Source organism: Nymphaea colorata, chromosome 11 (genome assembly GCF_008831285.2).
Source record: "Nymphaea colorata isolate Beijing-Zhang1983 chromosome 11, ASM883128v2, whole genome shotgun sequence".
NCBI classification, from domain to species: Eukaryota; Viridiplantae; Streptophyta; class Magnoliopsida; order Nymphaeales; family Nymphaeaceae; genus Nymphaea; species Nymphaea colorata.
Genome location: NC_045148.1, coordinates 19,001,209 through 19,013,182, shown reverse-complemented (window position 1 = coordinate 19,013,182; position 11,974 = coordinate 19,001,209). Strand labels below are relative to the sequence as shown.

The 11,974-nt window shown below is 38.3% G+C and overlaps 1 protein-coding gene and 1 non-coding gene across 3 annotated transcripts; one reads left to right on the top strand and one right to left on the bottom strand.

Annotated features, from left to right (window-relative positions):
* The first annotated feature begins 327 nt into the window (after window positions 1-327).
* On the top strand, window positions 328-401 carry TRNAE-UUC (transfer RNA glutamic acid (anticodon UUC)). The gene has a single exon. It is a non-coding gene; the product is annotated as a tRNA-Glu (tRNA).
* A 2,398-nt stretch (window positions 402-2,799) lies between these two features.
* Window positions 2,800-10,069, bottom strand: LOC116264667 (polyadenylate-binding protein RBP45-like). 2 transcript variants are annotated; one of them, XM_031645008.2, is made up of 7 exons: window positions 9,465-10,069; window positions 7,590-8,070; window positions 4,439-4,497; window positions 4,238-4,368; window positions 3,935-4,031; window positions 3,686-3,856; window positions 2,800-3,064 (listed from the first exon to the last, which is right to left on the bottom strand). In XM_031645008.2, the coding sequence occupies exons 1-7, from the start codon at window positions 9,906-9,908 to the stop codon at window positions 3,062-3,064; spliced, it is 1,386 nt and encodes a 461-aa protein (XP_031500868.1). In that variant the 5' UTR covers window positions 9,909-10,069; the 3' UTR covers window positions 2,800-3,061. The 2 variants fall into 2 exon arrangements, with proteins under 2 accessions (XP_031500868.1, XP_031500869.1); XM_031645009.2 differs by having other exon boundaries at window positions 3,686-3,832.
* Between the last annotated feature and the right edge of the window lie 1,905 nt (window positions 10,070-11,974).

Sequence of the window (11,974 nt, the reverse complement as noted above, 5' to 3'; positions counted from 1 at the left end):
TTAATCCCATAATACTGGATACTATCAGTCAAACCTGAACATATAGATACTATCTACACGGTTAATCCCATAATACTGGATCTTTAAGTTGCTGAAACCTAACATGCATATGAAAATTTACAATGTTAAAGAAAAGGGTAGTATAAAAATGTTCAAGTTTTGTGCCTTGGAAAACATATCAACATTCACATATTTCGCTTGTTTACATTATTTTTTCCACACGAGGTTTTCGCCAAGGGTGCATCCAGGAAAACGAAATGCAAAAGCATTGAGTTAGCGGACAAGCATTTGTAATTAGCTGTATTTTACTTCGCTTCATGTCAACAATCCGTTGTCGTCTAGTCCGGTTAGGATATCTGGCTTTCACCCAGGCGACCCGGGTTCAAATCCCGGCAACGGAATTCCTTTTACCCCTCTTTTCCCTTCTTTCCTTTTATGTATTTCTTAAACCAAAATACAAATAGCACCAAGGCGATCAAACTACTACCCCAAGAAGTTTCAAGCAAGCGACCTAAATATGGTTTAATCAATTTACCCAGTTGCATCCCATAATTTTCTTTAAAATTTAGTTGTGTATACATATATATATATATGTACATCTTTTTCTGCATGGGCATGTGGCCATATAATTTCCTATTTACGGATATGAACATTATGTTAGAGAAAAAGAAAATTTTAGGCAAGAAATGTAAATTTTGTTACGTGACTGCTTAAACTACAAGTTTAAAACTCAGAACGCTCTAACGTCTAGTTTTGTTAATGTAGGCCCTTTATAATGCATGGCAGATAGAAATTAATATTATTTTTTACTTTTCTCGTTAAGCAATATAAAATATTCAAAAGATAGGTTGTGCATCGACCAATGAGCCATATCATGTTGTTCAAAAACCGACATAGCTTTGACCACAATACTCATAACATTGCTAACATTGTTAGATCTGAATAAGCTATACGACTCTTAATACACAAACAAATTATCAAGGCAATCAACTTGCCCTAGAAAGAGTCGAGAGTACGCAGCTCAAACATATTTATCAGAATATCACTTTTAAGAAGAGATCATATGAATTTCAGAAATACGTAGTGCTCCTCACGTAGTTTTTAGCAGCCAGATATGACGCCACTTGGTGAACCAGTTACCAGTTCATGGGCAGTTCAAAAAATTCAGTGGTCGTTTGTGATTGAAGCATGTCCAATACATTCGCACCCTTCAGTAAATGCAACCAATTACGGCCCATAAAACATCGTTCAGGCTTTTTCTTTTCGTCATAAATAGTTCTTTGCTTCAGTCTCTGTCGCCTGGGTGCGTTTTTTTTTTTTTTGTCTCACACCCACATCGACGCGATGCGGGTGCGCACTCAAATGGGTCAAACAAGAGTCGGGTGCGGCTGACCGCACCCGACTAAAATCGTCTTTTTTATACTCGCACCTTACTCGCGTTTGACCCGAGTCAGGTGCGGTCAAAGGCGAGAAAGTCTAATTTGGTTCAACTTTTAGGTTTTTTTTTTGTTTATTTTTAAGTTTTTAATTCAACCTTTCTGATTTTCCCTCTTCCTCCCTTCTTCTTCTTCTTCCCTCTTCCTGGACCTTGAGGCTTCGTCCTCCTCTTCCCTTCTTCTTCTGAATCCCTCTTCGTCCTCCTCGACCTTCATCCTCTTCGTCCCTTCTTCTTCTAAATCCCTATCCTATACGTCGCATTTGGTGGTCAATGGAGCCGGCGAAGTCGTGCAGCATGCCCTGCCGGGTAACCTCCATTCAAGGTAAGTAGCGATCTCTCTTGTCGCTTATAATTTCTTGAAATGAATGATCCAATAAGTAGTCGAATGGAGCATTTTGTCATGTTCCTCTGTTTTTCCACTGTCACCAAAAAAGAAAACCTTAGGCTGCACGTTAGCAATGTAATAACCATTAAGTTCTGACATCTAATCACAAGCTTGCCTTGTAGACAACTGCAACTACACCTCCTAGCTCCTGTTGCTCGGTTTGAATTTGTTGTTTCTGATGAGTGCCTGCCAACACGATCTTAGTTCCGATTCTTCAAATCCCACGATCACCGGCAGAGATGAAGATATGGAAGAACCAGAGTTCTTATTCAAATCCCACAATCCCACGATCACCTAATTGTTCCTTCATTTCTTTGTTGGAAAAGCAGAGTACTGGATATCTTCACTCTTCAGGCATGTTTTTTTTTTTTCATGAAAGAAGATCAAAGGAGGTTATAGATTAGAAACCTTTTCAAGGTGCTGGACTCGGGAAGAAGGTGAGATCTTAATCCACTCACTTGTACATTCTTGTTCAATGTTGAATTGATAATGATATATTGGTAAATTTGATTAATTAGTAAATTATAATTTTGATATTATCATTTAATAATTTTGTAGTTTATAGATAATTTTTTGTTATTATGTCCATATTATTGTTATTATTATAAATTAATAATAATAAAAATAATAAAATACAACGACACCCGCACCCCGTACTCACGTGACATAAGCTTCAGTCATTTTTCAGTCGTCTTTAATCAACGAAAAAATTTTGGTTTTCATATGTGAAGCAAACTTAGTTCGTCCGGAAAGGGAGCAGCTAGCCACCGAGGAAATGATCTTTTTCTTTTCACCGTTTATCCTTTGCAACTTCATTATCATTGGACACAAAATCCTTGACGCAGCTTTAAGCGTAGAAGCAAATTTTCCAGGCAAGTTTCTCCCAGACTGAGACCCTCAACAGAGAGAGAGGGTGACCATCTGGAAGTTAAGTAAAAATTCAAGCTGGGAGACGCAATTTCGTGTTTTGCAAATGGAAATCAAGCATAGATATCATATTATATAGAAAAGCATAGTATCCAAACCACTGCAAAGGGAACACGTCATGTAGTACATACAGATCATAAAAACTAAGCGCTGTCAGATCCAACTAATAATAAACAAAAAGAAACCATGAAAAACTCGTCTGGCTTCAAGCAGGAAAGGCGATGCCCCCAACAAACAAAATCCAAGCTCCATCACAGTGAACTCTGCATCTAAGCGAATACAAACTGGAGAGCAGAAATCACCTCCTAGACTCACTGCCATCACAGAAATGGTAAAGGTAAGAGATCAAATTCCAGAGGCCCAACAATAACAGGACAGATATGTCCCCTCGACAAGTGTAAAAACATAAAATGGTCAGACATCTGCTAGCATACCTGCCTCTATCATACAGACGCAGTTCCTAGCTTTTCAAAATTAAGAATTTTTGTTGGCTTACATCCTACCAGTTACTAAATGCAAAATACAAGCTGAGCTACTTTCCAACTTTCAATAACAGTTCAGAGAAATTTTGAAAAGTGCGAATGACTGGAGACAAATTAGTGTGGAAACTTTAAAGTTTTGTCTGAATTTTTTTGTAGAACAAATTAATGAAATAGTGCAACACATGGAGTAAAAGAGTTCATACATTATCCAGTATCTTCATCTCAACACCCGTAACAATTCGCCTCCCTTCTTACCACCTGGGTTTTTAATCTTGCAACTTTTTTTAGGTAATACATCGATAAATTTTTTTAGGCGATCTCTAGAAAGAGTTCAATAATTTAAATGTAATCACCTATGATGGCGTCACCAAGTGGAAGGTCTCACAAAAAATGCTAGAATGCAACAAATAACGAACAATAAACTAAAGCCACCAAAGAACCGATTAACATTACCTGTTGCTGGGGATAATTTGCATAACCAGGGTAGCCACCATATCCATACATGTTTGGATCTTGTGGAGGTGGAGCGTATCCATAAGCTTCATAGCCCTGTGGATATCCATAATATCCACCATTCCATTGATTTTGATCAGCCTGTGGCTGTATCCATTCAGCAGACGAGTCCTTCATTGGTGTCAGTTTTGTTTGACAGGTCATTTAACTCAAATCTGTGATAAATATGGCTCGGTATTAATTAGCTACCTGTTTGTTTGAAGGACTACGACCCCAAGAAAGTCGAATTGCTTGCTGACCCAGTTGAGTACCATTCAGCATTAGCAAAGCCTCCTCTGCGCATGGCCTGTAGATTGAAATATCCAAATGAAAACAGATAATATATCAGGTGAATGACCATCTAATATGATATCAAACAGATTGCTGAAGCACCAGAAAACCAACATAAGGACAGTACAGTAAGCACTTCAGCAATTGCCATATGTTCAATGCTTTGCAAGACAATAATTTGGGATCGATCAAAGACTTCATGAAAGAATATGGTATACATACCTATTTGCAAACTGCACAAATCCACAGCGCTTGCCCACCGGAATTTTTACGTGGACTAGCTCCCCAAATTGACCAAATACTTGTCTCAAAACATCATCACTGACATTTGGATCCAAACCACCTACAAATATCTGTGAAGCGAAGCCAAAGCAGTAAGGATAAAGTAAACTTACACATTTAAAAAGCAAAATGACTACTCACGGTAGTATTATTCGGGTCATTCTCAGACTCTGTGGATTGAGGATTAGACTGATATGAAGCTGAAAAATATGTTGACAAAACTTAAGTAAGATTTCCTTAGCATGATTTAAGATGTATTCAATAACCACAAATATGTCCACGGAAATAAGAAGATAGCCAAAATAATTGTCTTAAACAAAGTAACAAAAAACAGGAGAAACAAATAAATAATAATGAAGACAAAGTACTGATCATTACAACCCAAGGGATACCGCTCAGAAGCTTCATTTCCTCTATCATATTAACCACTTACAGGATGAAAGAACTCAGGAACTGTATGCACGATCAGCCACTCACCAGCCAATGGACCAAGACCAAATAGCTCATGTATAACAAAGGATGTGCAAGACCAAAGAACCACAGCTGTAAATTCTTGTTCAAGCAACTTCCATTTTTTAGAACCTTTTACAACGTTTCCAACACAAAAATAGCATAGCAAAAAAAAATGGTGCTAGCAGGCCAATGTTTCAGTAACAAATAAGAACCACAGCTACAAATTCTTGATGTGCAAGCAAATTCTGTCTCTGAGAAACTTTCCACCACTTCCAGTATAACATATCAAAATCATTTAACAAAGAGAAAGAAATGGTGCTAACAAACTGATAATAACTCATCCAAGAACAATTCGTTGCAAGCTAAACATTTTCCAAATTGTATATCATAATTAACAAAACCAAAAATAGTATAAGAAACAGATAGTTAGACAACTAATAACCCCTGGGCCATAACAAACTGCACGTGGACTTGATAACTTGCATTTCCTATCAAGTCAAGTCTCACAGTTTATCATGTTTAACTTATAAGGATGCCAAGATTTAGCTTGTCGTGAGCCCATTCAGAAGTTTCACCCTTCTTGCTTTCTTTTCCAAAAAAACACAAAGAGAAATGCAACCAAGAACATTAGTGGAGCAAAAGCAAAACCCCTCGAGCGTAGTTCCTTGACCCAGATTCAGATTCTACACCTATAATATAACTTCAGCTTGTGGACACCCATGAAGACTATGACTGCCTACATAGAGGGCACAGACTGAGTTCCTTTTAGTCTACAAATTTCCAATAATTACCTACTTAAAGCATCATAGTTGAAAACTTGAAACTGATATGTTAACATCAAAGGAGGCAATATACACATGGAAACACAAGAAAAGAATTATTGATTATCAAAATACTTATGATCTCTTGATCTAAATAAATCATATTTTTTGAAAGTAAATTCTCGGTTGTAGTTGGCTTCTTGAAAATGTACTTTATATGATTTAACTCCCAGATTCTTGGCTGGCTTTCCAGGAAGGAAGCATTCACAGATATGTTAAAGCACAAGATGTCAATATCTTTCATATATTATTAAGAAACCAAGACATATTAATGGTATGTGTCTGATCACAACATGGCAATAGCTAGAGTTAAGAATCAAGGACAACCTATTACTCAAATATATTAATCCATGATAATGTTTTGTTACCCAGAGAAGCCATCACCAATAAAAATGATGCACAACAATAAACTGATAAAGTTAGCTGATATCATCTTTATCACTCAAGTATGCCTTTTTTCTGACTAAATGATATAAGCCTTTAATGGGAAATAATGAAAACACAAGTAATGTGACAAAATTATGTATATGAAAACCCAACTAATATGACAAAATTGTCTATTGACAGTCAGAGGGAACCACTACAAGAGTAGCTAAAACAAAGATGACAAAATCCATGTCTTGGAACATAGACACTTAAATAAAGTTGTGAATACTGAATAGCATTGAACAAAGAATATCCCATGAGTATCTCAAAAAATTTCCAAGCAAACCAGAAGACATGCTAAACATTTCTTCAACGAGGTTTACTCATTAAAAAATGAGACAAGTGAATGATAAATACTAAGAAATTGAAAAAACATTTACAGCTTGTTGCAATAATATCACATAGAAAATAATCAATCATCAAACGAGATTAGGCCACTGGCCCACTACCAAAAATGGTAGAGCTTGGAATTGAAGCACATATCAACTTACTAAATTATGCAACTGAATACGGTGAAAACAAGAAGCAAAATCAAACAGTAAAACATCAACAAAATCAACTCAAAAAGATTAAAAAAAAACAGCAGAAGCATCTCCACTTGAAATGCTGGGACAAGACACAAATGTAAAAGAAAATCATAAATGCTGAAGCATCCACCTATGCATGACAATAGCTAACCGGAATCCTTCTCTTCGCCCCCACAAGTGGAATTTAAACTACCTGGATGTGCTAGTTTAACTGGTGTACCAAGAGGTTTCTGTCCCTCATTCCAAGAATTTACAAAGGAAATGGACTGAAAAGCAAATATGAATGGATGAAAGTATGAAAGCTTAGAAAAAGAAGTAAGATAAACGCTAGGAATGGAAATAGGGAAGTACACATTGGACAGCAAGGAGAAAAATAAGCTCCTGAAGTGTGAACGGAAATTCCAAAAAGTAAAAAGCAAATTTGACAGACAGTTCTTGAACACTAGAAAATGTGTAAAGGAAAAGAAAAGAAATAACTGCCAAAATGTAGCAAAGACGCCACATAAATTTGGAATGTAAGGACAGAATTCACATAAACAGGAAAACTGACCTAAGTGAGGCACCACTATAGGGATATGTGTTTCTCCCGAAATGATTTCCAGGCCCCTAAGTGAACAGAGCCTCTGGGCATCCTGCTTTGAGAGAACATGAGTTCTATAAGTGCTCATAACCTTCAAACCCAATTAAGCATGCCCAACTTCACAAAGAAATAGGAAGGAAATGACTTCGTATATATGCTGAAGAAAGAAACGGCTGCTTCTCTTCAAATGCACAACCGTGAAAAACAACAAAAAACAGATCCAATCACTAGCAAATCAAAGATGTATTCTGCACAGCATGCACCAAACACGTTAATGGGAGAATATAAAAGTAATAAAGAACAGACATGAAAAACATCCTAAGCTCTCGCTCATTGACCACGTATATAGACAACGTCCTTCAAAGATAGCAAACCATACTGAGGTACAACAAACAATAGCACAAGGAGCCACAATGAATATGACTGTCCAGTAATGTATTAAATAATGACCAAAATGACATGATAATTATACTTCCAATGAATACCTTTTGTAGGATACTGCTGCTGGCTACCCACAGTCTTCTTTGTCGTTGCAGGACCAATCCTCATGGGCCTTGTGGAACAGAACACGCCATTCATCTCAGTCATAGCACGCACTTGTTCTTTTTCATCACCAAATCTAACAAATCCATAACCTTTGGAGCGGCCAGTGACCCTATCTGTGACCACTTTTGCACCCTTGACAGATGTGTAATGGCTTCTAAAAGTCTCTTGAAGGACGTAATCACTCACATCTGATGCCAAGTCCCCAACAAAAATGGTGAACTCTGGACCAGTATCTGGGCGCTTTTCACCTACACCGAATGATGCCCAGTTCAGCCGAAATGCTTGTTCAACATTAGGCATCATTGTTCCATTGTATGTCTGCAAAATTCTTTCAGCAGCTGCACGTGTGACAAACTCAATAAACCCATAGCCTTCTGATTGCCCAGTTTGTTTGTTCCGTATGATTTTCACGGAGACAACCTGCAGTCATCAATCGTACTCTCCACAATAAGCCTATTTTCAAATTTGTGTAAAAGTATTTGAACATCATTCATGATCGAAGCAAGTTAATGTTAGATCCTAAACATGCATCAGAACAACCAGATCAAGCAGTTCATAATGTGTCATCTAACATGAAAAATGAACCTGGTTCCTCATCTACCACCAGTGCTCATGTTCCCCACTCCCAACCACCAGCACTTGGTTAGGCTATACTACGTAGGTATCTAAGCAAACCTATGTGTTCTAGACAGCTAACTCGTAATAACAGAATTAACTCATTAAGTAAAACCTTCAGAACTGCTTCGCTCCACATAAAAATAGTACATGAAATACTAGAACCTATACACATCATCAACGAAGTTTATTTATTTCAAGACAAGACATAAGTTAACACAAGAAGGAAAACAGGCAAAAATTGGAAAAAAAAAATGAGTACGTGAATGTTAGTAAAGCACGCAAATGAAAAAGCCAAAGAGAGATATCATAGACGCAGTACATGAAAATTTACCAGTAAAATCCCCTATCCCAAATTGATGAAGGGCCAACGTCTTGAGTTGAGGGACATATAAAGTATGTAATTTTACTGGTCAAACATGCAGGGTAGGAGCAACTTAAAGGCAACAACCAAATCCTCTGGCCCTTCAACGCACAAGCATAGAACTCACCATAAAAGAATGATTGCTAACGAAGGACGCTGGTGAAAAAACAAAAACGAAGGGATAACATAGATACGGTGAGATTAACAAAAAAGAAAAATGATATACCAAAGACAACTCCCAATCCCAACATTCGTGAAGATACAAGGTATTGACGCTCACAAAGTATACAAATTTTACTCGTCAGACTTTGCATAGTACGAGAAAACCCAAAAGGCAAACACCGAATGCTCTGACAACTCAATGCATAGGCGAAGAACCCACCAGAAAGAATGAATCTTAACGAATCACGCATATGAAAATTTTGGGTGTCATAGATGCACTGGATGAAGAAGATAAAGAACAAAAGGAAAACGACGCAATAAATAAATGGCACGAAAAATGATACCAGTCAAAAACTCTACTCAACATTCGTGAGGCTGCATATGCATAAACTGTGTAGGTTTTGCTGGTAAAATGTTGCACGTTAGGAGCAAACCAAAGGGCAACAAGCAGACTCTGACCACTCATTAAACAGCACAGCAGCACAAGCAAAGAACCAACAGAAAGATAATATATATATGTATATATATATATATAGAGAGAGAGAGAGAGAGATACAGAGACAGAGAGAAAGCAGATGATCCGGTAACTTAATGATAGGGAAAATAGGCACACAGAAACAGATCAATAACATCAAAAGAAAAGAAAGAAACAAAAATATCGGGTTTTTGCTACCTCGCCAGTGTGAGCAAAACAACCATGGAGGTATCCCTCATCCATCCAATACTGTAAATCGCCGACCCAAAGCGTTCGAATCTCATCGGCGCTAATGGGTTGCTGCTGCTGCGGCTGTTGCTGCTGCTGCTGTGGCTGAAGAGGGTACTGAGGCTGGGGCTGCATCTGCGGCGGCGCCATCTGCTGCGGCGGGGGCGGCGGTGGAGGCATGGCTTGCTGGTTCCACATGGGGGGAGGCACCTGAGACGGTGGGAAAGGAGGCTGTTGGGGATGAGGAGGGTGCTGAAGGGGGTGTCCAGAAGGAGCGGCAAGAGGAGGGGGTGGCGGTGGAGGAGGCATGACCATCCACTGCTGCGGCTGTTGCGGCTGCGGTTGCTGCTGCTGATGGTTAGGGTCCATCGCCGGCGACGCCATCGGAGGAGGGACGGGCGCCGGTTGCATCATTCTCGAAAGGGCAAAAAGAGGGGAAAAGGAACCAAACCCTAACCTTACCCTCTGCGACAACGATCTAACCACAACCCTACAAAGCACGAATCACAAAGAGAGAGAGAGATAAGGGCAACGGAATGTGTGAAATGAAATGAGGGACGTTTCCGGGGCGAAGAGGTCGGAGTCTATCGGGTATTAGAAGGCCCAGAAATATCCGCAAAACCCTAGAGCTAGACTACTCGACTCCGCCCCTTTGAAGTCGGTTCGAGCTCACCTACTGAAATGAATCAACCCTGGCTTGTTTCTTCTTCCGGTCCAAAATGAATCAACCGTCTTAAAGTATTATATATATATCTTTTTCTCTCTTTCTGTAAGCATGTATGGATTCTTTTGAAACACTGAAATGGAATCTGACCATATATATATAGTAAGAAATGAGATTCTAAATTGGGCTGCTAAATTTTGCTGGGTAGGAAACTATCTTGTCCAAATTTCAAAACAGATGCAACTGTTAGTAAGTCCAATTATAAAATTTGGTGATGGCTTGCTGGTTCTAGTAAAAATGAACCAGAATCTAAGGATATGTTGCAGAAAACAAGCACTCTACACTTGGGTGGATGGCCAAAGGGGTCAGGTACTCGATGGGTAGTTGGGTACTCAACCCATGATGGGTGAACATAAGCTTATTATTTGACACTTGGGCCAACTCAATTAAAAAAACACAAAAATCATTGGAGCATCAATGATGTCCACGCATTGAGAAATTCTTGGTGCATCACTCATGACTTCCTTAGAAACTCTTTATGTGTTGTCGATAACTTTCTTACAAACTTTGGGTATGTCGTCAAGGGTTTTTAATCAAACTGGGTGTCTGACAGGTATAAAGTTGACGGTTGGGTTAGGCTTGAGCTTCTGGTAAGGGCTTCAGGGCCAGCCTAAAGCTAGCTTTCTCAAGCCTTGGGCCGTCCTGGCCGGGCCTGATGCCAGCCTTAACTTTATATGTCAACGCTCCTGTTTGTCCTTTTTTTATTGTCTAAAATCATTATGATTTAATGAACATATACAGCCAACTCTTATTTCTAGTTGAAGGTGAGTGACTAGGCCTGAATATGATCTCGAGTTTTGGTGGATTATGTAGTAATAAATATGAAAATTGGGAATGGATGGGTTTTGATTCTACTCTCAACTAGGACCAATACCTGCTACCAAAACTGAGAAGAAAAACATTGTTACCTTACTTTTTGTAGTTTAAAGAAGTAGTACCTACGAGAATCAAATTGGTTACCAATGTAACACCTCACTTTGATAAATTTAAGTTTCAAATTAAAGATTGTAAGAGATCTTTAAGAGCTTACAAAAATAGTATTAAGTGATCAATTCCTAGCTTTTTTCAATCTAAAACCAAAACTACTGGAAGGTAGATTGGGATCCGTCAAACGAAGAACTTGAGTTTGATAGGGAAATAGGCAAGGCCATTACAATGATATCATATCATAGTTCAACACTCGGACCTAGGGTCCTTCACATACAAATGCTTGTGCCTTAAGGAGGTGGATTGTAACACCCTACTTTGAAAAGTTTTAAAGGGATTGTCAAGTGATCAATTGTCTTGGTTCTAAACATTTTTTGGATTGAAACCAAAATTACTAGAGATGGTTAGGATCCATCAAACCAAGTGCCCAACTCAATATGAGAGCAGATCCGGCTTTCTTGAAGCAAAATTAGTGGTATTCATATAAAGTGGCAATGAGTTTTTTTTTTTTTTTTTTTTTTTTTGCCCGATAATAAGACAGGTATAGTTTGGAAATTTACATTTTGTCATTTTCCTTTACATATGGGGGCCGTTTTCACTCTTTGAATAGTAAACGACAAACAATATAATTGGAATTGGCAATAATACAAGAAAAGTCTTTATCGAGGGAATGGTCCCTTGATTGAGATTGATACAAGGTCTTCGACTTACATCATTCACTCCTTTTGTCACAACCACAACGGTTAAAAATATCTAATTACTTGAAGGCATTTATATCAAAGTAAAATCAAATGCTCTTCTAGTTTATTTTGAGTTGTTTCACGAGGAG